Raw genomic sequence first — 27,613 nt, 5'->3', positions numbered from 1 at the left:
TAGTATAATCCCCCATAGGGGGGGGGGGTATGAATAGTGAATAGTGAATAGTGAATAGTGAAAGTGAATAGTGAAAGTGAAAGTGAAAGTGAATAGTGAATAGTGAATAGTCAAAGTCAATAGTGAATAGTGAATAGTCAAAGTGAATAGTGAATAGTGAATAGTGAATAGTGAAAGTGAATAGTGAAAGTGAAAGTGAAAGTGAAAGTGAATAGTGAATAGTGAATAGTGAAAGTGAATAGTGAAAGTGAAAGTGAAAGTGAATAGTGAATAGTGAATAGTGAAAGTGAATAGTGAAAGTGAAAGTGAAAGTGAATAGTGAATAGTGAATAGTCAAAGTCAATAGTGAATAGTGAATAGTCAAAGTGAATAGTGAATAGTGAATAGTGAATAGTGAATAGTGAATAGTGAAAGTGAATAGTGAATAGTGAATAGTGAATAGTCATAGTGAATACTGGATACTGAATAGTCATAGTGAATAGTGAATGTAAATAGTGAATAGTGAATAGTGAATAGTGAAAGTGAATAGTGAATAGTGAAAGTGAATACTGAATAGTGAAAGTGAATACTGAATACTGAATACTGAATAGTCATAGTGAATAGTGAATAGTGAATAGTGAATAGTGAAAGTGGATAGTGAAAGTCAAAGTGAATAGTGAATAGTGAATAGTGAAAGTGAATAGTGAAAGTGAAAGTGAAAGTGAATAGTGAATAGTGAATAGTCAAAGTGAATAGTGAATAGTGAATAGTGAATAGTGAAAGTGGATAGTGAAAGTCAAAGTGAATAGTGAATAGTGAATAGTGAATAGTGAATAGTGAATAGTCATAGTGAATAGTGAATAGTGAATAGTGAATAGTGAATAGTGAATAGTGAAAGTGAATAGTGAATAGTGAATAGTGAATAGTGAATAGTGAATAGTGAATAGTCATAGTGAATACTGGATACTGAATAGTCATAGTGAATAGTGAATGTAAATAGTGAATAGTGAATAGTGAAAGTGAATAGTCATAGTGAAAGTGAATACTGAATAGTGAAAGTGAATACTGAATACTGAATACTGAATAGTCATAGTGAATAGTGAATAGTGAAAGTGGATAGTGAAAGTCAAAGTGAATAGTGAATAGTGAATAGTGAATAGTGAATAGTGAATAGTGAATAGTGAATAGTCATAGTGAATAGTGAATAGTGAATAGTGAATAGTGAATAGTGAATAGTGAATAGTGAATAGTCATAGTGAATAGTGAATGTAAATAGTGAATAGTGAATAGTGAAAGTGAATAGTGAATAGTGAAAGTGAATACTGAATAGTGAAAGTGAATACTGAATACTGAATACTGAATAGTCATAGTGAATAGTGAATAGTCATAGTGAATACTGAATACTGAATAGTCATAGTGAATAGTGAATAGTGAATAGTGAAAGTGAATAGTCATAGTGAATAGTGAATAGTGAATAGTGAAAGTGAATAGTCATAGTGAATACTGGATACTGAATAGTCATAGTGAATAGTGAATGTAAATAGTGAATAGTGAATAGTGAATAGTGAATAGTGAATAGTGAATAGTAAATACTGAAAGTGAATACTGAATACTGAATACTGAATACTGAATACTGAATAGTCATAGTGAATACTGAATACTGAATACTGAATAGTCATAGTGAATAGTGAATAGTGAATAGTGAATAGTTATAGTGAATACTGAATACTGAATAGTCATAGTGAATAGTGAATAGTGAATAGTGAAAGTGAAAGTGAATCCTGAATACTGAATACTGAATAGTCAAACTGTATTCCCTTAGAACCCAAATCTTGTGTTCACCATACTGCTCCCTTTTTCTTTCCAGCCAAGTGTTCCCACGCTCTGGCCAACACTTTCTTTGGACTTATTGTTTCTACCCTGTGGTTACTATCACATTACTTTAGATTCATTTTTCTCATTTCTACTAACACTTTCCTAGTCTCAGATCTCATTAGAGTTGAACATTCTTGTCTCCACAAGTGAAGCAGCTAGGCAGATACAGACCTGTATAGAGTAGAGTTGTTTTTACACTTCACTCATTGTATGATCACTACACTAGGTGATGAGTAGGGCACCTTGGCAGAAGGTCAAATCAAAGGAAATTGTAGGTGATGATAAGAACAATGTCCCAGCTGATAAGATCATTCACATCAAGGTGAGTTCAGTTGTTTTGTTGCATGTTTGCATTATTGACTAGGATGTGGCAGAGGAAGCAGCCCGAAGCTGGGTGCAGCAAACCAGCTACTGGTCAGCCGGTAGAGACAGAGGTATATTTTGCCCTATTATTTGAAGTCACTCACCCTAATCTTCAAACAGCTCATTAGTTCTACAGTTGAGGATAATGACTCAGCTGCACAGCAGTCCACTGTATAGCTTTTTGGTGTATGGTGTAAGCGCTGCATCAAGAACAATGTCACTTGTATCATTGTCTTCAATAAGAAGAAAGGTGATGTCTGGCCCTCTACCAAGCATGAGGAAGAGCTTTATGCTACAGTCGCTCTGAAGAAGAGCAAGGCATTAGGGGCAGCTGAGAAGAAGACCTGGGCAATGCAACAGTAGAATAAGGCACCAGCTCCTCCACAATCTGGGGCGAATGCATGTTGCGGTACATGCTCAGTGTTGAGGAAGCATGCACTATTACTGCCTGCCAAAGCATCTGATGAAGATGCAGAGAGTGAGAAAGACTCAGTGAATGGTATATTCTGCATCAATGGTGATGGAGAGGTTGCCATCTAACTTGAGGAACCACAAAAAGGTGAGTTGTTCCCTAATGGGTCTTCATAATACTAACATCCAGTAGAAGTACCAGTATGCCATCATTGATAATGACGTCAACATGGACTTCAATATCCCTACCCCAGTTGCAGAGCCACATGCTTCACTAAGCCCATTCAGTCATTTTTCCTGTGTTACATGGACACCCAAAGTTGAGATTCTTCCGAGTGAGACAGGCCATCAAAACAGGCCCAGATCCAACTGTAGGCTAAAAAACACGGATGAGACCATGATGTTTGTGATGCCTCGGCATTGATAGCTGGACCCATGGGTGACAACTGACAATGAAATGATCACATGGTTGGGCTAAAAGGGGGTGTTAGAAATTGATGTCTAGGCCCAGTGTAATGAGGTAGAATCTCTCAGATGGGCCAAAAAGTGATGGTCTCAAATATTACATCCAGGCCCAGGGTCCTGGTGTAGGAATGTGATATTTGGGCCTAGGTTGATGGTTTCAAATTTCATGGTTGGGCCCAAGGGTTTGATGGTTGAAATATACTACCAAAATGATGAACCAAACCGGATGTGGATGAAATAGTTCAGATGTCATCAATAAATCATCCCTGGTCTAGTAGAATGACCTCCAGAAAAAGTTGCATTTCCATATTTTCTAGGATTCATCCACTGCCAGATGGTATGACCAAAATATGAAACCTTGTACTGAGAGTGATGATCTGAACCAGAAGTGTGTTGAATAGTTCACATAACAATGGAAATGGAAGAGTTGTAGTGTATGTACTTCTCGATGAGTCGCCCATTTCAGAATTATCATTTGTGCAAAATTGAAGGAGGAGATGGCAACATAAGCAAGATGCAAGGTATATATTCCCGGTGTCAAATGCAGTGATTTCAAGTGAAGTCACAACAAGTCACATTTTGCTTGTGTTGCCATCTCCTCCTTCAATTTTGCACAAATGATAATTCAGAAACGGGCGACTCATCGAGAAGTACATACACTATAACTCTTCTGTTTCCATTTTTTTATATTTTGTTGCTATGAACATCCTATATACATTCATTGCTTTTGTCACACATAGCACATGATGTTTACCGAAACCACGCAATGTCTACCTTAGTAGAGTCACTTCGGATAGTCATACTTTCATGCAATCGATCTTTCTTGTTCATTTGGAATGATTGTTTGGCCTGACCCCTGTCATTTCACATCTCGCTATCTCTTAGTTTTCCCGATAGACTTTGCTTAGTCATACTTTGCAAGTCTTATACTTCGACATACACACCATACTTCTATCTCAGAACCTTCGTTGTTCATCGGAAGCTCTTTGGACGCTTTGCACAACCTCAGACCTTTGTTTCTTGACATTGGACCACCTTCAGACACATCTTTGGAACACCAAATGCACTCTTGGTAACATTTGGTGGGTTGGCCCTACTCTTAGGGAGCATTGTCAATATTTAAGTAGGGAGATATGTCACTGCATTATGTGCATTCAGGAGGTCATTCTACCAGACCTGTGATGATTCATTGATGTTATGTGAACTATTCAACACACTTCTAGTTCAGATCATCACTCTTGGTATATTTTGGACATACAATGGGACAGTGTATGAATATTAGCATGTATTGAATATTCACTATTCACTATTCACTATTCACTATTCACTTTTCACTTTCACTTTCACTTTCACTTTCACTTTCACTTTGACTTTGACTTTCTACTTTGACTTTTGACTTTTGACTTTTGACTATTGACTATTGACTTTTCACTTTTCACTGAAATATAAATTTAGCAATCAACAGACACAAAGTAAAGAACTAAATGGACTTAGCAAAGTCATTGCAATCTCATGTGTCAAGCCCCTCCAAGTCATTCTCATCCATTTTCTGAGCTCTGATGGTGAGGCAGCCAATCTTCTCAGTTACAAGTGACAGAGTGTCATTAGCTTATTGTGTGGTTCACATTATTAAAAAATGTGATAGAGATTGAGTGCAGGTATTAACTTAGGATGCAAAGTTCAGGGGGAAAAGTCAGAGGGAGTTTGACCTCTTTGTCAGCTTTACTCCACCAACTGTAAAACTAAAATACGACATCCTGGCAGTTCTGCTAGTAGTCATACCAGAAATATAAAAGCTCTGTGGCCTCATGTTGCTTCATCTAGGATAGCTTGCAGATTTTCTTTCCATCAGGAAGATACTGTGGAGGAATAAGCTGGTCATGCCTTGGAATGACTTTCTTCCAAGATACTGGGTCCTTGTGCTTTTCACTGCAATACTCTGGCATTGCAGTCAGCTCATCCAACCACTCAGATTTCATGAACTTCATAGACTTACGATAATGTCAATTCAATGATGCCTGGACAACAGCTTTCTAAGTGTCTGAATCTATTTGAGCATGATTATGAAAAGTGAAAAGTAGTGAATAGTGAATAGTGGATGAATAGTGGAAGTGAATCTTAAGAAGTAAGGGAGAACAGTTTTGTCTCATCACTCATCAGCTTACGTGGTTTTCATATATTTTGTGTATTTTACGTGTTTTGCCAAAGGCCATGTGGTTTCACTAAGCTTGCCAAAACCTCACATGGCTGTCATGTGTTTTCAAGCAGTGACTCAAATATCATCATTCTTTCTTAGTAGTGGGTTTTTATGCTGAATAACTATATGTAAATAATAACAACAGATTAAATTAAATTGGAACAACAAATATGCAAAGAAAAATTGGACTGTAGGAAGACTTGAAACTGGGGAACAGAGGATAGACAATGGGAGATGAGATACATGTCCTTACATATTCACTACAATTCCTATCTCTTCCCACTCCAAGTGGGAGTCTAGACAATATAAGTTACTTATTCCTTAGGGACTATTTCATTACTTCCCTCATACTGAATACCTCTCCCTATAGGTTTACATTCGAAGTAGTCCCTTGTAGTATGCACTTTTTAGCCCCTATTAGGTCCCTTATACCTCACTATACCTAGACATTCCTTACCTTGCAATATACCTTTGCCCTCACTTTTTAAACCTCGTTCCTTGACTTCCTTATACCTTGTCTGCACTTTCCCGTGCTTTCCACATCTTTGGCCGTGCATTCCCACACTTTGAATAGCTTCGGATACATTCCCACATCTCACACATATCTTGTCCACTATTTTCTGGCACTTAGTGCACCCTCAGGTCGCACATATCCATTATCATTCTAGTAGCAATTCCCTTTAGGGTTGAACATGTCTGTTGAGACATAGCAGCTAGGCATTCACTTGACCAACCTTTTCTTGCCACCCAGCAAGATTGTTGTTTTCACAATGGGAGACAGGAGATGGGGGAACTGGAGAATAGAAAATGGATATAATGTTTTCTATCTTTTAATTTATCATATCAAAACACACAAAATACAGTACTTCTATATTGTAAAATTCTACTCAAACATATATATATTATTTTAAGATCTGATTATGAGGATGCAGCCAAGACCAGGAAACCACTAAGGCACATAAAGCACTCCTTTTGGCTTCCTGTGCCGAAGGTACAATGGGTGTTGGACTTATAGTGAATAGTGAAAGCGAAGGGAAGGGAATAGTGAGATATGACAAGTGAAAGTGAAAGCAAAAAGCAAAAAGTGGTGAGTTAGTGAGACAACCCCCCTCCTGCTCCCAGAGATTATATATAAGAGAAGGAGAGTTATAATTGTTGAGCTTATGTAATGTTATGGTTGATGTTGACAATGTTTGTTCCTACAAGTAAACACTGTCTCACCTTATGTAATTTCTTCTTCTCTCTTCTATACTACCATGTTTCCCTATTTGCGATTTCACTGATGGCAAGTGCAGCTGCTCGATGTCAATTGCCCTTGTTGTTGATGACCACAAACACTCATGTCAGCCTCTTTTTCTTTTCAACAAGTGCAAACACTCATTAATCTTTCCACTTGGCCTAAGCACAAACACTTTAGTCATCCTCCTTTTTTTGTTTACAAGTGCCAACACTCATTGATCTTTCTCCTTCCTGCATGCTCCCATCCTCCCTTTGATTTTTTCTTGATGATTGCAGGTACTCATTCATCAGATTCTCAACTTCAGGTGCATTCACTTTTTGCTATCTTATCACTCATTGTCACACCTGCCACCCGGACTTTATCTATCTTCGCAACATTGCATTCACTTACTGTTAGTTAATCTTGCCCTTACAGTTCTCTGAGGCCTGCTTACCTTTGGTACATGCATTTCTATAGTGGTAATAATCCTCCTATTTACATGTTATTCACTTAGAACCAACCACACATACCTTAAATAGAGTTTGGAAGGCGAAAAATGACTTTTAGCCTTCCAACTTTCATACCTGCAAATGTATTGGTCAGTAAAGCTTAACTTGATAGGAAGTATAGGTAGCGCACCATGAAGTCCAGTGGACTCAGCTTCATCTGACTGAGCAACAACTACAACATCAAATCTCCCATCTCCCACATCCTCAGCTCTGCCTTTCCCTGGCTTAGCCCTAACTGAATCTATCTCCTCCTGGCCATCTACATCATTACCAAGAGTGTCCAATGAAAATTTAAAGGTATGCCAGACATCCAGTTGATGGAAGGGTAAGCATGCATGAGAGAGCTGAATGCGTGATATGGCTTCCCCTCTGGGAAGAAAGCGATTAAGATACACCCTCAAATGGTGCAAAAAAGAAGGACATCTGTGTTTTGATATGATGCTGGAGAGTGGCTGAGAAGGTGATGCCGGCTTCTTGGATATTGCTAGCCCTACTCCTGGACACGTTTCAGACTCTAATGCATCCTGTTCCTTCTGCTCCCTCTTTACTTCAGTCGGATGATAGTCCTTCAAGTAGGTTTCAAACATTGCAACCTTTTCCTGACGACTCAATCACTAAGTCATCTGTGGTAGTTCATCCCTGAAATTGGTAGCCCTCCACCCCTCCTTTGCGTAGTCAATGTGGAAATGCTCAAACATTTCTGTGTTATAATTATCAGTAGTATCAAAATTTCTAATACACTCAGCATAATGCTGCGTGGAGTGCAGCTTAGGGATGTTGAAGTGATCGCGGATGCCTAGATCAATCAAGATGCACTTGTTGGAATGGTGATGCTCTAAGGCCACTTGAAGATATCCCAGAGAGTCCTTGTTGTGTGAAGGATATTGAGATATATATATGAAATCCAGTAGCGCTCAATAATAGGCTACTATTCATAATTTTTAAAGGTGAGTAAGTAACTGGTTGATCCACCATGATTTGTCTAACAATGAACTCACTTGAGATGGAGCTTTTCCTATTATGTACCCCAGAAGTATCCTTCCTGTTACAGTAACATGGCACGAGTCCCCCGCCGGCAGACAGCCCTCTGCCAACCGCACGGCTATAGACGATACCGGAGTCTCACCAGCTCTATGATGATAGATGACGATAGATGATAGACGATAAGCAGCAACTGCCGGCTTAGATAAGCGGTCTGGACCGCACGTGACATGACATGATGACATAGGTCTAGAAGACCTATTTATGTTATCAAGATAGAAGGCAAGCCTCGTGTTGCCTCATGTACTGATAGAAGGGTGCCGCATGGACCCTATCTACGATAGAAGCCCGCCTCATGGACGCTATCTCTGACTCATGTAGATAAGCAGATTAGAACCCAGCTTTAGGCTGAGCTTAGATACGAAGAGTAGCCTTATATAAGGTCGAAGATTAACAGTAGACGTTCCTTACTTTAATCTTACTAGGTTTACCCTTGAACTCCTTGTCCCGCAAAAGCTACCTGCTCGACATCGACTCGTACCTTCAATGACGCCTCTCACTGTCTGTAAACCCTGCTATCATCTCAGCGTAACCCCTTGTTAACCACCATGAGCTACGTTCGAGTACGCAACCTTTGCTTGTCTGTAAAGGCCGATGACTCTCAGCACTCGGTACCACTGTTGTGGTTGTCGCTGTTAGATCATCCTAGTCGCACACAACTGTTTGTCGTAACACTTCCCATGTCTTTCCTCTCCTTCCCTGATATCTGAGCCAGGCAAGACCATCTGTTCTTGAAATGTCGCATCCCAAAACAAGGCAGAAGTGATCTAATCCTAGCATTCAACTCAGTGTCAGTCATCACGCTGCTGCACCAGTAGACGAGGTGCTTTACCACCCCCTGGTACAACTGGTGCAGTACGTCAGGAGTGATAGACATGTGTATGTCACAATGTGGGAACCCCTCCCAGAATGAGCACCTCACTCCTCCTGATACATTGTCCTGCTTGCAGCGCTTCTGAAAGTTGCTGATAGATGTAGAGTTGGCCCTGGCAGCTTCTATTATTTTGGAGGTTTTGCATTGGTTCCTCCATAGACCTGGTTCTCCATCTCCCATCTGGCTATCATCTACCTTGCACTTGGGATAGGTCCCATACTTAGCACAAGTTACCAGGCACTTCTCCGGGTAATCTGCCACATAGCATGCCAGTATCGGGTGCACCATATACACTTTACCATCTCCTCTAGTCACCTTAACATCGCTTTTTCCTGCTTCTATTAGTGGCTCCAAAACTATCCACATAGAGTCATGGAAGAGCTGTTGAATGTGGGTAGATTTTTGTTTCTTGCTAAGCTCAGTGCCAAACATCTTGCTGACAGAAAGGTATGCGACAAGGATACAGGCATGCTGGGATGGTTTCCATCTAATGGCTCTGGAAAGGTTCCCCAAGGTAAGGTAGACAGGGTAGGTAGTCTTGTCACTAGCAAACTAGGTGAGCTGGGTCTTGTCAGTGGTGATGTTGACTGGAGCCACACAAGACCCTGCTGGAAGTCTGTCCTAAGTCAATGAAAAGTGAAGAGTCAGTAAACTAGTACTACCAGGGGTAGAAGTCATTGGACACTCACTTGGATAGTATTCCACCAGTCCCCAGTCCACATCTCATTGTAGATCCTACTATCCCTAGAAGCATTGGTGAAAACTCTCTTGGGTCTATAGACAATATTGTTTGTGTATGCTGGATTTCTAAGTAATATCTTGACAGCATCAATCAGATTCTGATGATAGATGATATGTTTGTACTCTGGGTCATTCTTGAGTCAAAGTTCATGAGTCTTCCAGCAAGCATGTGGAGGTACACTGTCGACAATCTTGTGCCATCCTCTAATATTATGGTATGAGAGACCTAGTCTTTCAGAGACCTGTTGTTGGAATGTGTTAAGCAGAAAGACAATTGTGAGATAAAATAGAACCAATGCTCACCCCAGGTATCACCATGAGTCGATCAAATGATTTGTGACCTATGCCGTCCTGAATGGCCCAGCAGGCAACTCTCCACTCTAGCTCAGACTCAAACAGCGCAAACATGTTAGTCTTTATGAATGTCCCCTCTCCCAAATCTTCCATCACCACGTCTCCATTGGTATCAGATCCTCCAAATTCTCTCCTCCATCTCTAATGCACTGTTTCATCTATACATATCACCTTGACTGCAGTGGGATGCACATCTTCAACTCACATGTCTAAAGCAGAGGATGGGTCGGGTGTTCTTGGGTGTTCAGGTGGGTTTCCGATAGAAATGAGATTGAAGAGTCTATCATGGAAGTCTTCCATAACTTGACCTGGTTCCTCCTCCATTTGTCCTTCCAGTCCATCAGGAAGAGGCTCATTTACTTCTTGCATGAGTACATCTTCATCAACTGCAAACTCTCCTGGAAGGATTAAAGCCCTCAGCTTCCCTTTCTTGTACCATCTATAAGACTTGGTGGTACTAAGATGAGTAGCCAGTCCTTAGGTTGTCCTCAGGTGCTTGTAACAAACAGGACATACTGTAGGGTCATTGTCCTTAGCTTAAGTGTGTTGAACATTCACATTTAAAGCCTGCGGGGCAGAACGAAAGCCTATCATCTGGAAAAAGGTAAGATGGTAAGACAAAGGTGATGGTCTATAAATGTTGAGCTTACAATCAAAGGATCTAGATAAGAAGCGGCTATAGGGTTATCCTAAAGAGAAGGCATCGGGCATTGTGTCCCATGCCATCACTGCAATAATTTTCACTGACAACGCGCTCATCATCCCACCTCACTTGGGAATGTTCACAAACCAATTATTGCAAATCCATATTTGAAAGCTACAAAATGTACAAAACCACTTGGGCAAATGTTTGTCGAAGTACATGAATGAAGGTTTAAAAAAACATGGTCCTTAGTCTAGCCATTGAATACATGCAAGCGACCTCACCACTAAGTATCTTATCCTCTGGATTTCCTCTGATACTTCCCTTTCCCAGAGAGATTGGATGAATTGACAGACATGCCGGCTGTACCAGACAATGGGAAGACTGATGAAGTAGTCGCACTAGTGGAACTGTCGCTGTCCTGCAATAAAAGTGCCTTGCGCTTTCTCAATCCCAAGGTGCTCTCTGAGGTCTGCAAGCTCTGGCGCATCTCATTGGGAGTGTAGATTTCGAATCTGGCAAACCTAGAAGATGCAGAGATATGGGTACCTGAAGGTGGTAGGGATGTGGGTAGGTATTCTGTTTGGCTAACCATGACTGCCTGCTTGGAGGTCAGGTTAGTCAAAACGAGTTATGGTATCTCTCACTCGCTGTCATGATCAACAACTTGTCTGGTGCACCATCCTTGTCCACCAGTACTGCATTGATCATCTCTCGCAGGACATTGATCAGCTTGGTATGAGTGAGCCCCTAGCACTTTTCTGCAGGAAAAGGCCACAGCAAGTCATAGATCTTCTTCCATATTGCCATCATGTTGCCGACCTTCCAGTATGGATTAAGGGAATGCTCAAATCCATCCCACATCAGGTTCTCCTTTTGCATTATCACTTCATCATCTTGGAAGTTGGAAACGCCAAACTTTGCCCATTGAGGCACCAAACAAGAACACACAAGAAGTTCTGAAGAAGCAGTTGTGGCTGCAGTGGTTCTGGTATGACTGCGGCATATCGATGTGAGGGGAGGGGGTGTTATTCTCACCCCAACCTGCATTAGAATGTTTGAACTTCTTTACGGTGAGGTTGGCTGAATCAACTGTGGTGGAAATCCCTGTCTCTATGGCATTGGTATTATGAACAGGGACAGGCCAATCTTGAAGTTGATGGTAAGGACCCATAACATTCACCCCGAGCATGAATGCGAGAAAAATAAATGACTCCAAATCATGGCAGATATTGGGGGGATGTTCTCGGTCGACACTACTGTAAGGGAAAGTTCCCTACTTTTATATGAGCACTCGAGCAAAAAGCAAGCAAAAAGGATGAGCTTACTGTTGTAGTCCACTTCTTTTTCTCTTCCAAAGCTTTCTCCGAGTTATCCAAGAAGTCCAGTGCTAAGCCAAAGTCCCCGATCATTCCAGGACACATGGGAAACCACTCAGATTCTACTATGTCTCCACAGAATTTGGGTACTCCTTCATCAATACACCAATTAGGCACAGTGTGATCTTGATCTGCTATGGGCACCCGAAACCATGTATGCCGTCACTGGTATCACAGTGGATCAACCCGCGTAACCAAGCATTGAGATGACCTAGGTTGTGGACTCTAAGCATTCTGAAATTTGGGACTGAGACGTGCACTCACCCTTCAAAGCACCTATCAACCCTGAAAAGAATTCCCAGTGACAGGAGAACCAGGTACACCTGACTGTGTTGGTCTTGAAGACGGTTTGATAGTGCACAAGGGGATAGATTTCCATGGACAAGGGCTTCATGATGTTCGCAACACTGTCTGGTACTTGCGCCCCATCACAGTCGATCATCATAACAGGGTGTGTGGACATGTGTTGATCACGAATAGGGAGGTGTCTGGGGTAGGAACCTTCGTTGTCCTCATCATCCCACATAGGTTTGGGCCATCGCTTGAATAAGACTGACTGTGACTTCTTCTCAGCCTCAGTGTCATGAATAACGTCAGGATAGGGAATCTTTTCTTGCTCTATTAAATGAAAATGAGATGCAGACCAATGAGGCACGGATAGTTCAGAATGCACCTAGTTTTATGCAAGCCTTTTGAAGGCGCTCCTTGTCCTCCAAAAGTTGATGAATCTCTCCATCTGGTAAGAAACAGTCAACCTACCAAACCTCCTTTACAATCAAAATCTCTTGATCAACCCCCAGTTGCTGTCTCAGGCCTCTGACTGCCATCACCCAAGTGGTGCGGCCAAATCCAGCGATACCACTATAGATGATTGAAAGCACCATACTTGGCACCATGTCTTGTTCTGTGGTACTGTTTGCCTTCATCGACCATAATGACAGATTGTCCGTGGAAATGGGAGCTTGGTAGTAGGGATCATATCCAAGATACCAAAGTTCGGTATGCATGAACCAAGATAAGACTTGCATATATTTGACGAGATTGGCATAGATATTGATGGGTTCAGAAAAGGCCTCACAACCGCGAGTGAAAAGAGCAATCCTCATTTCTGGTCCAGTCAAGAGAGCTCCTACAAAGAAGCGACAATGCACTTGGTTGGTGAAGACCAGCCAGGAAACTTCTACCATGTACTCCTTGGAGGCCTTGAGAAGAGCCTCAGTGTGGTGATACTTGACATCAATAACAGATTTAACATCTGACCACTCATGTGAGTCATTGGTCACAAGGGTGACATCCAGCTTGCGAGTGCCAATCTCGCTTGTCTTGGATGATGCCGCCACCCCTAATCTGGCTTGAAAGAATGTGGTACTGGTGCTTATCCAACGGCGATGAGGATCGTCGGAATTGTGTGGCTATATGACTCCCAGCTCTGTGAGGTACTGATCCACCCACAAGCACGTCTTCGTGCCAGGAATGAGTCACAAAATCCACATGCAATGGATGCCAACTCACCTTGTTCAAAAACTCAACCAGGTGCACTTCATCAGAAGGACTGTACAGCCAAGGATGCACATCCTTCGACCAATGACTCACGACGAATTCTTCAGCTTGGTTTCATGCCTGCAATGAGAAATTGTGAGGGTATGTCACCTGAAAACAAAATGCATGTACCTCTGTGGCAAGTGTCTTAGTCACAGTCATTGGGATCGCAGCATTTGTGTCAAGGTCAGCAACATCCGCAACTTCCATCAAAGCACTGAGAAGCACAGTATTCACTCTCTGGGTTTCTATCTGGGACTGTACTAGGATATTGGTTGATGACGGCGTCTTCTTGCTAGGCACTTTATTTGACATCACTTTGCAGCCTACTTCATGTATCTTCTGTGCCATGTCTTGAAGTGTGTCATCTGTGAGATTTACAGAATGCAGAAGAAACAGTGTCTGGAGTCATGTGAACAGATCATAATATCGGCTGTCATTGATGCAAGCTTGCTTGACAGCCTGCAAATTGGCCTCATTGCGGAAGGATGGCATGGATACGCTGCCATTCAGAAGAGGAAATGTATTCAAGGAGCAACATCTGTTATTGTGGAAGGCACGGTGTTTTAGGGTCTTCACAGCCCAATATTTGGTATCTGCCCGGAGCAGTCCCTTTGCATCCAGGTTATGGACACAAGAACCCATCTGGTGGCTGATATCAATAAAGTGAACTAGGCATGATTGTCTAACTGACATGATAGTGAACTCTTTTGAACTCTTCTTTGGCGTTTGGAAGAGTAGTGTCAGTTTGGGGGAGAAGTGCAACATTTTATGTTCCAGTCTAGTGGAGTGTCCACCAAACAAGCAACCCAAATCCCACATAAAAAAGGTTAGTACTAATCAATTTTGTGTCAACAGATTCTCATACATCCATATCAACAAGAGCAACAAAGAAAGTAAATCTTCTATACAACAGCAATGTTCGAGGTGATCAAGATGAGTTGCTTTCACAGATTTACCAGACTCCATCGATAACTATTAGTGAGTTAACCTGGCCTTAATGGTAAGGTGCTTCTGTGTGGGAATTTCCCGCCTGTCATTTTAGCATGCATCACTGCAAAATGTTTCACTACCATATAAGGAACTGCCCGCACATCATCCAGAACAACGAGTTTGAAGAGGCAAGGCCCATGTCTATTCAAGTTTCCTTAGACAACACAGAATTTTCTCTGGTTTTGGATGCCCTGCAACTCATGCAAAGTGAGCTAGCTATGGCTCTTGCTAATTGATTACTCAGCCATAATCCACCTTTGCCACATTCAACCAAACACAATCTAGTGGGAGGCAGACAATACACAGGTGGACGTGCTTTTTCGGGTGGCAAGCGATCTCACCAGATGCAACCTTACTGTCTTTGCCCTAGGAACTCCAGGAATTTGGCTATGGGAGGAAGGTGGACCATCGGAGAAAAAACGACCTGTTCTTCCAATGTCTCAGCAGAAGCCTTCATTGGGGTAATTGCAGCCATGGACACTGGTCTTCAGTCAGATCTGGCCCAGTGGATGGAGAGTATTTACTCTGTGGTATCTGTTACAGGGATCTGTAACACCTACTAGAGCCCCAGCTCTCCCTACGCCTGCCCCCGCTCTGCTAGACTCCCCGCGCGGCGGTGCGCCGCCTGCGCCTAGAAAGACAGCGGTCTGGACCGCTACGACCCCGCCCCTGGCGCTATGACCCCGCCCCTGGCCTAGACGGCCTTGTACCTGTTCCATGGAGGCTGTACGCCTCATGGACACCCTAGATCAGCGCATGTATACCACATGTCGCCTCATGAAGATCCGGAGCGTGCTTGGCGCTTCCTGTACCTATGCGCAGCTGCCCTTGGCGCAGCATGCTTGATCAGAGGTTAAGCCTCATGTATCTTATCTGAACCTCATGTCTGGCTATCATAGATTTACGATATACTATTGATTACAGACTGAGCTAGAATACTTGTAGTACTTCCCTATAAGTAGACACAGATTATTGTACTTAGACTTTACTTTAATCTACTAGGTTCATCCCCAGAACTTGCTCATCTAAGCCTACCAGCTTCCTTGTGTGAGACCGCACTTCTAAGTCGCCCCCATACGACTTAGCATGTATCCGCTAGCCCTGCATCTCGACGAGCGCCGTCTTACCGAGATCGCCGGAGGAACCCTTGACATTCCGTCAAGGTTAGACCACGCTCAGCTTCAGTAGACTCACTCGAGTCGTCGCTGAGAAGACCTATCCTAGTTCGCACACGCCGACTGACGGTCAGCGTAACAGTATCTGAGATTCAGTTGTCAGGTGCTACTGTGATGTCTTTGACTTACTGGTGTAAGGTTTGGGGCAGAAAGGGTGTTGGGTGGTGTTTTATTTCCATGGTGAACTACATGCAGCTAGCAATGAAATGCCAGAGGTGCATTTCAAACATTCATTTGACTTTCATAATTGTTAATCAAATGGGCATTAGTATGATAGATTCATCCACTAATTATAGTGATTTATATGGAACCCTACCGGTGGACAGACCTACCATTCACACCTTTCTGTTCTGGATTGCCATGGGTTTCAAGTTCATGCACTTGGCAGCAGGGAGGTCATTCTATTTACTAATTCTCATAGCCACCAAAGACCTGCAATGGACTGTAACTAGGATGCAAGCCAACGTGCCCTGGAAAATCACCAAGATGTTGAGAAGGCCGAATGCCTGTGGCAAGTCCCACTCATATCAGCAGTTAGTTCCTGTACCTGAAAAACTGGAACAGAAAATGATTTACAGATTCTCATAGAAAGGAAAATTATACCAATAATATCTTGTCTGCATAAAGCCCTACCTTTGAGCATACCTGGTGCATTTGTAGCCCTGGACAGAGAGGTGGATTGGACGTGCATTGGGGACACTGACCGCCTTTTTGATGGGGTGAATACTAAGTAAGGATGATATTATCGCTGTTCACACAGGTATCTAATTATATCTGTTTCAGTAACTACCAGCTCCCTTCTCGGTGCAAATCGGCTTGGAGAAGTTGTCTAGACCCTTGCTGGGATGAGACACTGAGCCTGGGGTGCATCACCAGGTCATTTGGAGATGTTGGTGCAGCAACAGCACTTACGGTTTCACCTGCTGTAAGACTACTGCACTTACCCAAATTCTTTGACGACTCTACCTCTATCAAGATGCTTCCAAAGTTGATTTTCATAGAGACAGCCTTTGACTGTGAGGCTCCTGAGAACCTACGCAACCCGGTTAATGGCAACAAAGTGCAGAACTTGCTGTGGACTATTGAGCAGTGAAAGATTGTTGAGGAGAGTGTAGTAACAATCATAGACACGGAAGATTTAAAGGTGAAGGTGAGCTTTCATGGTCTGGGAATTGTATGCAACTGACAGGTCTTGTATGGGGCAGCTATCCACGTTCTACCCCTCCAGAATTAAACAACCAGACACCTATATCAAGATTCCAATGTCTATCCTGCCAGGAGCATTGCAAATTCGCAACTTGGATGGGAGCCTCATGGTGTTCATCTGCAATTTCATGCCTCCTTCAATGTGAGATACCCTTTTCCTGTTACTGAAATCTGCTTTTGATTGCCTAGAGGTGTTCAAGAATCACACTGTGTTATCCATCTCTCAAGAGACCCAGGATCCTGAGGCCGTATTACAATCCGAAGCAAATGAACCATTTTGCTGCATTCACTTTAGCCATTGGAATAGATATGGTCTTTCAGTGAGTACATGCTTATGACCGTTGATATGTATACACTGATGTCCAGTAGGGCAACATGGTACCTGCTGACACGCACCCTCATGATTTGGTGGCTACATCAGGCAGAACTAACCTCATACAAATGCTGCCTTACATGTCACGCAAAACTTTTGAATATGAGCAACTGTATCTCAACATCCAGAATAACCTAAGGGAGGTTTTTGAGTGGATAGAGCAGACAGTGAGTAATTTTTGAGTATTGTAGAACGTTCTCTGACACATAATGTATTTAGGTAGCTCATTATCTTCCAGATGACTATACTGTTCTTGCTGAGCTTGTTGATATTCTTCCCAATGCTAGTGGATCACTGGTAAAACCTTTTTTGTCTCTGGTGGTGAACATCAACATCTGCACAATAGGTCATCAGGACGGAAAGGACTATTGACTATGTTTAGTGCTGCCCATCGGTAGCTTTGTAGGGGGTGGACTGGTGATGAGGGAGCACACTAAATTTTCTGGTGAAGAGGTAAGTGCTCATTGTAATTTGATATAGATAGCTAACAGACTACTACCACCAGGTGGAAGTAAGCGCGGAGCCTTGCATTATGACCAGTGTTCTCAGATCAGAGGTATCAAAGTTAGCTACGCTCAGTCATATGGAAAGCCCTCGCACCAAACACATTGCCATGTCTGGCCACAAGGCCCTACATTTGCATGTCGCCACAGTAGAAGGCTTTCCCTCCTCCTCTGATAGAGACCAGCTGTATTGGGACCTCATCCTGGAATCGTCCAAGCAAGACAAGTTGTTGTGGGAGAAGATGAAGGAGATACAGGGTGATGACACCCTCAAGGCTCAGCTCATTGACTATGCAAGTGACTTTTTCTTTCTAATATCTATAAGCTGATTAGTACTCTTACAGACATGGAAAGGCACCACTCAGATAAGAGGTGAGCTTGTCACCAAAGCCAGAATTAGTATTCCCGCCTGTTTTGGAGTTGGTGCAGGCTCCGACTGGACTGATGATGACCTCCAGGAAGCTTTGAAGTGGTTGCTGGATGATATGAGGTTTATGCATGGTGGCATGGATGTAAGAGTGAGTCTTCAACTTGGATCAAAGCAGAGCAGGACTAATACTGATCATTCATATACCCAGAATCTCACCTGTGATGCACAGGCACCACTCAAAAACCCAGCATTCAGAGTACTACTGGAGGCTCAGTGGTGGGGTCCCAAAGGTGAAGGTAGGAGGTGTGGTAGGAAGGGAAATGCCTACACAGATAATCTTCCTATCCTAGCTCTTATCACTTGTGCAGTAAGTGACTATCCTTCATGCTTGAGTGTGTGACTGATGATAATTGTAGGTGGAGTGTGTCCTTCTTGGAGTGAAAAGAGGATCACTGGTAGACTTCTCAGAAAGTTACTTCAAATCTCGGTTTGAATTTTTTTTCTTTTTTTTTGCGTATCTAATGTATTATCATAGGTGGGAGAGCTTTATGGAGTTGCTCACTGAATTTTCCAACAAATGTCCAACTTATTTGGAGACTGTCTGGGATGAGCTGAAGGAGGGGCTCTGGTGCGTCCATGATTATCATATTTATAGACTCTGCTAACAGTGCCAATACAAAAAAGGCCACACTGCTCTATCAACTGACGCTTGTTACAGTCAACTGCAACATCTACAGAAGCCCCTGGCCTACTAGACTCCCGACGCGGTGTAGAGATACAACAATTGCTGGGCACTACACGAAGTAAGTAGCCAGCAATATAAAATGTGTTGTGGTCGTGCACAGCCTAGTCTGCTTTACTTGCAAGACAAGTGTGTTCGACCCGAGGGGTTTGCTGTATGGTATTAGAATAATCAGTTATATCAAAAGGAAGATAGTCCAAAGTGCGGGAAACAAAGTCCGAAGGTATAATTACGAGTCCAATGTCAAAAATGTTGGGTCCGATGTTTTCGGGTTTCGGGTTAGCAGGTTTCGTCGGGTTTGCATCAGGTTAGTGTCAGGAATATAGAGAATGTCGGGGATAGCGAATGGCGGGTTACTGTCAGATGTTTCAGATAAAGAAGGGATGATATTGCAGAATCCAACTAAGAACTACAAATATCGGATGACCTCCTCCTACTCGGAGGTAGAAAGGTCAAGTAAATAGGTAGGAGGTATGCAAAATATATAGTGTCTATGTAGAAATTTGGAGTGCTATAGGCGAATGTAGTAGCGCTGATTTTCGGGTCCGATGTCCTATGTAATAAGACACAATGTACTGCGGACATGTAATAACGCATTCTACAATGTTAGCGACGTGAAAATGAATAACTGCGCACCTAGTGGGGATAGATACGACAGGACAAGACATAGGGGGGACAAGTGCGCGGGAAAACATCAGGTCCGATGCGCAGGAACTGTCAGGTCCGTCGGATTAGCGTCAGATTTAGCAGGTTAGCATCGGGTTTAGCAGATAAACATCGGATTGTGCAGATGAGTGTCGGATAACATTGGAAGTGATTCATGTGTCTGACATGCATGGGAAAATAGCTGAATACAAGCCTAGCTCGAGCTTGAGTGCTACAGTGGCAGCACACCGCTAGAACTTAGAATGACAGTGGTCTGGACCGCTGTGACACCGCCCCTGGCCTAGAAGGCCTTGTACCTGATCATCTGAGGCTGTACGCCTCATGTACATCTAGACTGGCGCATGTTGCCTCATGCCACCTCATGAAGATCCGGAGCACCTCATGCTGCCTCATGCTTGATCAGAGGTTAAGCCTCATGTATCTTATCTCACCTCATAGTTGACCTCATGTACTCTTATCTCTGATACTATAGATCCACCAGATACAGACTGAGCTTGAACTCTTGTATATTGACATATATAAGTAGACAGATTATTGTATTAGTTCTTTACTTCAATCTACTAGGTTATCCCTGGAATCCTGTTCAACTAAGCCTCCAACTTAGTTGTCTTAGAACCCTTGACTGCACTTCTAAGTCACTCCCCGCGCCTTAGCCATATTCTTGCTAGCCCTTCCTCTCGATGAGGCCTACAAGCCTTACCGAGATAGACGGAGAGACCTGTCAACATTCTGTCGACCTGTATGATACCCTCAACACGCTCTACACGATAGCATATTCGTGCTGGTGTTGAGAAGACCTATCCTAGTCGTAACAACACTCCTACTCCAATATTTGATTTCTCAGCCCTAGAGACAGCAGCTAAGGTAACCAAGCAGGGGAAGGTGTAGTAGTTAATTCCAAATTTTTGTCACTATGATTAACTATAGTTTGAATTGATTTGTCTTTGCTCTTGCTTTTTTTGATGTGAAAAGTGAATATGAATGCAAATATAGCAGAAATATAGTGCAGTAAAGGAAAAAAATTGAGGTACCTCCAAATTTTGGAAGTTGAATATATATGCCTATATGTACTCCTAGCTATAATTAATGCCATATGGATCTATATGTGACTATATGTCCTCTCTATAGAGGGGGGGATTGCTTTAGATCCTATGACGTCTATAGACACTATGTATCCATATATAGCGCTATATGAGCTAATATAGCAATAACCCTTTTTCCTGATGTCCATGTATGAATTCATCATTGTGCAGGCTGCCAATTACTAATGCACTATCTTACAGGGCGACACACTTGCATTTGCAGATTCATATCTATAATCAGCACTATTTACATAGTAAGTCTATCAATTATTCACTGTATTTAAATGGCATTTTTGCCCATGATTGCAGGTTGTCACTTTTGCCAGCTTTCTACCATTCCCACTTCTGCTTTAGAGCGATATTGGTATTTCTGCCTGGGCATGAGCTTCCCTCCATGGTTATTCAATTGTTCCCTGGCACTCATATGCTGTCCTTATATACCATGTTTGTGCATTTCTTTGTTCACTTTCCAGCAAGGCTGACACTCTGAATATACAATATATATAAAAAGGCAATGTGTTACGACTGGGGTATGTCGAGCTGTCTTAGTCCGAGTGGACTGAGATTCGGCGAGACAGACGTGGTTCTTCTCTCGAATGAGAGGTCAAAGGTTTTCTGGCTAAGGCAAGTATCGGCGACTTCCTTAGAATAGTGGTTCTTAGATAGCAAGGTTGGAGACCTTGCTAAAGGACTTGTTCCAGGTAAAACCCAGTAGATCAAAGTGAAGAACTACATGTGGTACGCTATGTATCTATATAGCGAGAGTTCAAGCGGAGCTTGTAAATGCGTATCAAGATAGAAGGCGGACAGCCCGCTTGGTAAGTGATAAGAGATAAGAGATAGGTGATAGTAACCATGGTGCGGACAGCCCGCTTTGATAAGAGATAGTCAGCTAAACATAGTGATGGTTACTGGAATGGAAGGTCAACTTGGCGATGATATGAGTAAGGGTCTGAAAAGTGATTGGTCGTTCGTTAAGGGCCGTATTCATGTACCATTGTCCGGTGACAAAGGAGAAACGAAGAGAATGAATATACCGTAACACAATGTGGTCATAGTCAATATTGTTCCTTCATGACATGCAGTACTACTCTCACTCATCACTTTGGTTCACACTTATCAGCAAGGAAGATATTGTGGGTGGCATTCCTTTCATTACCCGCTGTCATATCCTATATTTTGGACCTACATCAGACAATGTTCCCATACCTCATCAGGACCTCTGGACCCCTGTCCATGTCCTTTATCTGTCCAGTTGACTGTACCTTTGCATATCCACACACCCAGATCCGATATCCCTACTTCTGTCATATCTATGCTTCTCATCTGCACTCTGGGTCCTAGATCCGATCTGATCTGATATTCCAAATTCATTTCTGATCTGAAGATCCGATAAGCTCCTCAATTCATTTCCTGTTCATATAACATTAACACAGTCTATTTCTCTATTTGGTATTCCTTGTCTCTGGTATCTTAGTTATGCTTACTTCTGGCTATGCTTAATTTCCAACTCGCATTTGATTTGTGATAGACTTTACTTATACTTCATACATAGCCTCAGACTCTTGATTACTGATATTTCAGATAGTCCTTTAGTATATAAACTCTTGTATATGCCCTGTAGTACCTCAGTCTGGATATCATACTAGTCCTCGCACTAGATCTCACTCTAAGTCCTCATACTAGTTCTTTCCTTCTGAATATCCATCTTAGGCCTAGGGAGGAATTCCCTAGGCCCGAGCTCCACTTCTCTGCTTCTCCAATCCTCCAAGTTTCTGGAAGTTTCTCTGGATCTTTCCTGCGGTCCTCCGGACCTATTCTGCTTTGGACTCTGTCCTTATAGCCTTTCCTCTGTTTGCTGCTACTCAGGATGTGTCCTGAGTAGCCATTATACATATCTGTATGGTCCTCTCACTCTCTCACCACCCATTCAACTTCCCAGCAGCACCAGTCATTGGAAGAAGCACAAGATAAAACACCAAATAGAGCCAGCTGATGAAGCAGACAACTCACCTACTATCACAGGACAAGGCTCAGTTGCTGATCCAATGAGCCCTCTAGCCGGTCAGATCAATGCACCTCCAACTGATGATCCACTGTCTAATCTATTTGCCTACATGAAGCTTCTACACATCCCCACATTGACCCTGTATTATTATTTCCTATGTGCAGGGAGGTCAATCAGATAAACAGTGATCACCTCAGTCAACTTGGGGATGTCCCTTTCCATTTCACAGCCATTGACAATCTCTTCAGCTGTTCTGATTGGAAGATCTTCAATGACTTCTTATTAGATGCAGAAATATGCCTTGAAAAGTGAAAAATAGTAAATAGTAAATAGTGGAAGTGAATAGTGAGATATGAAAAGTGAATTATGAAAATGAATTGTGAAAAGTAGTGAATAGTGAATAGTGAATAGTGAATAGTGAATAGTGAATTTCACAGCTGTTGACAACCTCTCTAGCTGTTCTGATTGGAAGATCTTCGATGACTTCCCATTAGATGCAGAAATATGCCTTGAAAAGTAAAAAATAGTGAATAGTGAATAGTGAATAGTAATGTTATAGTGAAAGTGAAAAGTAATGAATAGTGAATAGTGAATAGTAATATTATAGTGAAAGTGAAAGTGAAGGGTAAAGTAGTGAATAGTGAGTAGTTTATTAAACATACCTCTGATTCCATAATATGCTGAAGGTACATAGGATCTCTCAAAGAATGTCTCAATATTTACTAATCAGAAGTAAGTATTCATTCACTAATGACCCCACTGACACATGTACCTGCAAGTGCCTCTCGCACATTCTGCAATGTATTCCCTTTGGCAGATCCCTACAGGGCATGGGAATATTGTCACCTCAACATAATGGCCACCCATGGCACAGAGGCAACACAGGTAGTGAAATTTATGTGCCTCATGATAAGCTCAAAATCATAAAGGGTGTATTTTGTACCCATATTGGTCAGTTAGCCTGTGGTGGATGTGCATGAGTGACAAACTTCTATTTTTTTTGAAATAGGTTATTTACCATTGAAATGTTGCTAGTTCCCTTGAGTATTCCATGATGGGCAATGAGGCTCATCACCAGCATCTTCAAGATCTTTGGAGCAACTTCGAATTTGAATTCCATAGATAGTGTTGAGCATGCGGAATAGGGAGGACATGGTGCAGACATTTTCAGAGTTTGATAGAAGATGCTGATCCAAATCTTTAGTGTTTATATATCTACATGGGAGTTATGCAAATTTGTTCCATAGGATCAAATGTTCCATCCTTTGGATACAGTTGTTTTCACATGGAAGACAGGACAGCTGCACTCCATTATATGGTGTGACCACACCCATATTAGGCAGGCATGATGTATAGACTCCATGCACCTCTACCAGCTTCGTTATTCAAATACAGCTCACCAGCAATTTGAATGCATGATACATGATCATATGATGGGGTCATACTGATTTGAAACAAGAATAAAACTTAATAGTAAGTTACCACTCATATGTGAGCCCCTTCAGTAACATAACATTTCTTGACTTAGTCGGACAGCTAAAGGTTGATAATTGACCCAGTTAGGCTGGGCCATCCAACGTGGGCCCATGCATGCTTATGCACGGATGGGCCCACAGCATGGAATAGCACTCATGCTGGTGGGTGGGCCAAGTCTCGACCTGGGATCAATGGGCCAATTGCCACAGGCCCAACATCAGAAGGGCTAACAGATGGGCTTAGTCTTGAGAAAATTTAATGTTGGAAGAGCCAACAGGAAAATTTTTGGGCCCATGACAGTACTGGGCAGGTGGGCCCAGCTAGTATTGGAAGAGCTTACAGATGGGCCCAGCTCCAGATATAACAATGTGATGGCCTGCAGAAGGGCCCAGCTGGTTATCGACAGTATCGGAAGAGGGCACACACAGGCCAACAGGTTATTCCTGCCATAACAATACCAGGAAGGGCTGGCAGATGGGCCAACTGGTTATTTTGGACCCAGTAGATACTGCTTCAGTATGTGGATAGGCCTGGCGTTCAAATAATGAAGTATCTGGAAGGGCCTAACCAGCCCAGCACATACAAATTCCATGTGTGGATCAGCCCAGTATGCAAATATCCGGAAGGGCCCAACTGGCTGGCAACATGCATTCAATATGTGGATCGGCCCAGCTGGAGAGGTTTTGGCCCTGTGTACAAGTATTAGGAAGGCTTGAACCAACCGGCCCACACCATACATTCAGTATATGGATCGGTCCAACTTGTAATACCCATTGACCCAGTTTTCTGGCCAGTACATACACAATCAGCATGCGGATCGGCCCAGTCCAAAGTATCCGGAAGGGCTCAACAAGTTGTTCTGGGCCAGGCGCTTGCAAATCCAGTGCACAATTCAGCCGATGTAGTGAGTTTTCATCCCAGTGCAGAAGTATCTGGAAGGGTTCAACCGGTTTTTCTAGACTCGGTACATACATTTCGACCATGTCCATATTTGTATCGTGGAAAGGGTAACAGAAAGGCCCAGCGTGTTATTTTAAGTCCATGACACTTGCATTGGCTATGACTGAGCCCAAAAAGTCACCATTCAGCCTACTGTGTATACATTTAGGCTCGGAAATGATGACGGATGCACCCAGTTAGTGATGATTCATGGTTCAGCTAAGCAAGCATGTATTGCATCTCAGTCTTGCGAGAGCTTGGGAATTGTTGGGCCAGAACATGATTAACTACCGAACATCAGATCAATATGAAGCAAAGCGGGTACAAAGTAGGAAATGACAACAGCAGCATATCTACACATTTGACGTAGACTCGACGAATTAATTTCGGATACAAATGCTGCACTGGGCTGACCAGCAACAACAGGATGAGGAAGGGAACATACAATAGTATCATAGTACAGTATGTAGCTGGTTAGTCTATGAAGTGTTCATGAAAATTTATATCTATGTGAGGGATGCTATGGATTCCCAACGAGCATCGGATGCATTGAGCCGTTGCTCTAACTCATTTAACCGTTTGAGTAGGTTGGTCGCCACCAAACTCACTCTTGCCTCCAGTGCATCCACCCGCTCATTGGCAGCAAGGAGATCCAATCTCCTACCGAGATCCTGGATGCTCTGTAGGATATGTCTTGGGGTGGGCTCAGATTTGAGCGAGTTGGTGGGCGCAGGCAATTGCCAGCGTTCTGGGTTCATTTGTGTTGTTTCTGCATCCTGGAAACCCGTCTCATTCACCAGCGGAACATCCTTGTTAGTGGTGACGGGTAGTGATGCCTGGAGCGGTAAGCATTTTGATGCATCAACAAAGATCAACAGACATACCTTTGGTTTCACCAAGATGGTTCCGGTAGGCCTTTTTTGGACATTCAATATTAACTTCTTCCTTTTTTCGCAGGCTCTTCAGATGGGGAAGGCAACTTGGCCTTGGCAACCGCAGCGGCCTCATCTGTATCTTTGTCTTCCACCTTCCTCTTCTTGCTATCGCTCACCTGCAAGACAGCATTCTCTGGTTTTCTCGTAAAGGCTATCTCATACAGGTGGTGGAATCTTGCCGGTGGACCTGCTGGAAAACGGCTGAGAACAGGCAGATCCTTACGTGCTCGACACCGCAAAGATGGTTTCAGTTCCGCTACCGGCTTCGAGAGGAGATCTGATTGCATGCAAGATGGCATAGATGGTAGAGCTGAGGGTGTCAACGGCGGGACAATGGGGGTTGTCGTTGTTGGGACAGTAGTGGAAATTGCAGTTGATGTTGCGATTGCTGGAACATGCGCAGAGGGTTGGCGATAGTCGATGGTCTTCTGGAACCGCGGGTGGTGTTTGATCCGTGGATCGTCGTCGGTAACAGGGGTCCAGTCGGGGACAATCTCAAAGGCACCACCCCTTGAGTACTGTCTTACAACTGCAGCAAAAGAAAGTAGCTGTGGGGAGTGTTATGCACTCAAATAGATCTGTTAGGCAGAGCCCTAAGAGGGGCGTCGTCCGCTAACATTCGTGACGTAACCGGAAGGATCTGGTATAGCAAGTGAGACTGGCAACGACGAGTCGGCAGCGATCACAGTACGCATGTGTCACGTGACTTCGTAGACAGATGTCTGTGAAGTCACTCAAGGTTAGGACAGTCTTGTCCGAACGATGAGGTCGATCGAGGTAGACTTAGTCGCGATGAGCAACTAAGAAAAGATACTAGAGACTGAAGCCAAAGGGGCGTTCAGAAGGAAGTATGTTCCAGGGAAAATTGAGTAGATTCAAGTTAGGGAATCTAGTACAGGATGACAGGCTACTTATACTAAGTGGAGAGGGTTAAGGGCAAGGCTACCGCACTGTAGGTAAGGGTAAAGGGGAAATGAGAATGGTATAGGTGCGTTGGCAACAGAGCCAGATTAGTGAAGGGTGGTTGAATGTGGAATGAGACCGAGACATGTTGGAATGGGCCAACGGTAAGAATACAACGTGCAGGAATCCGCAGTTAGGAGGAACAGAAAGGGAAAGCCACATTGGTGGCATGAGTCAGACCGAGTCATAGGTGCGGGACCACATTGGTGGTTAAATTAAAGGAGGAACGTGCGTACACGTGCATAGAGGCGGACGATGCGAGGGACGGGAACGGTCCCAAGGATCCGGTCAATGGAAAGTCGGTAAAGGAGGACGAGCCGGTAGATAGTGAGGGCGAGGATGAAGGGAAAATGATAGGGGGGCCACGTGACCGATGTTACTTGTAACATCGTGTTACTCTGCATTTACGGATATCGATGGCTATGTATCATCTACAAGCCAAATTTCTTGCAGTATATATGATATTATTTAGCAGGAGCAGAATTGTATCTTTCTATAGTTCTCATGGCTACAATATCAAGGAATCATCAATTCACTGATGTACTAGTAGGAGGCATGCCATCGGCAAGATGGTTCCCTCTAGCCTAATCACT

General features: G+C 43.0%; 5 protein-coding genes across 5 annotated transcripts; 2 read left to right on the top strand and 3 right to left on the bottom strand.

The window, feature by feature from the left end:
- Nucleotides 1-7,040: 7,040 nt before the first annotated feature.
- On the bottom strand, nucleotides 7,041-7,605 carry F5147DRAFT_777796 (uncharacterized protein; the record flags this gene model as incomplete). Its single annotated transcript, XM_041442025.1, has 2 exons — nucleotides 7,041-7,093; nucleotides 7,149-7,605. The coding sequence occupies 2 exons, from the start codon at nucleotides 7,603-7,605 to the stop codon at nucleotides 7,041-7,043; spliced, it is 510 nt and encodes a 169-aa protein (XP_041288686.1).
- Nucleotides 7,606-7,632: 27 nt separating this feature from the next.
- F5147DRAFT_747407 (uncharacterized protein) lies at nucleotides 7,633-10,082 on the bottom strand (the record flags this gene model as incomplete). The annotated part of the gene is made up of 5 exons (XM_041439944.1): nucleotides 7,633-7,931; nucleotides 8,013-8,060; nucleotides 8,735-9,485; nucleotides 9,623-9,808; nucleotides 9,978-10,082. 5 exons carry the CDS (start codon nucleotides 10,080-10,082, stop codon nucleotides 7,633-7,635), a joined length of 1,389 nt encoding a protein of 462 aa, XP_041288685.1.
- An 884-nt stretch (nucleotides 10,083-10,966) lies between these two features.
- F5147DRAFT_777794 (uncharacterized protein) lies at nucleotides 10,967-13,940 on the bottom strand (the record flags this gene model as incomplete). The annotated part of the gene is made up of 10 exons (XM_041442024.1): nucleotides 10,967-11,268; nucleotides 11,319-11,421; nucleotides 11,494-11,648; nucleotides 11,710-11,947; nucleotides 12,000-12,142; nucleotides 12,202-12,261; nucleotides 12,315-12,668; nucleotides 12,724-12,760; nucleotides 12,815-13,462; nucleotides 13,722-13,940. 10 exons carry the CDS (start codon nucleotides 13,938-13,940, stop codon nucleotides 10,967-10,969), a joined length of 2,259 nt encoding a protein of 752 aa, XP_041288684.1.
- A 3,928-nt stretch (nucleotides 13,941-17,868) lies between these two features.
- F5147DRAFT_583302 (uncharacterized protein) lies at nucleotides 17,869-18,609 on the top strand (the record flags this gene model as incomplete). Its single annotated transcript, XM_041431710.1, has 3 exons — nucleotides 17,869-18,136; nucleotides 18,173-18,357; nucleotides 18,418-18,609. The coding sequence occupies 3 exons, from the start codon at nucleotides 17,869-17,871 to the stop codon at nucleotides 18,607-18,609; spliced, it is 645 nt and encodes a 214-aa protein (XP_041288683.1).
- A 6,164-nt stretch (nucleotides 18,610-24,773) lies between these two features.
- F5147DRAFT_656175 (uncharacterized protein) lies at nucleotides 24,774-26,474 on the top strand (the record flags this gene model as incomplete). The annotated part of the gene is made up of 6 exons (XM_041434071.1): nucleotides 24,774-24,882; nucleotides 24,927-25,087; nucleotides 25,342-25,443; nucleotides 25,493-25,584; nucleotides 25,809-25,966; nucleotides 26,080-26,474. The coding sequence occupies 6 exons, from the start codon at nucleotides 24,774-24,776 to the stop codon at nucleotides 26,472-26,474; spliced, it is 1,017 nt and encodes a 338-aa protein (XP_041288682.1).
- Between the last annotated feature and the right edge of the window lie 1,139 nt (nucleotides 26,475-27,613).

The sequence above is a fragment of the Suillus discolor genome (genome assembly GCF_016758755.1).
Source record: "Suillus discolor strain FC423 chromosome Unknown F5147scaffold_63, whole genome shotgun sequence".
NCBI lineage: Eukaryota > Fungi > Basidiomycota > Agaricomycetes > Boletales > Suillaceae > Suillus > Suillus discolor.
Note: the sequence above shows the minus strand (reverse complement) of the source record. Positions and strands in the feature narration are given on the sequence as shown.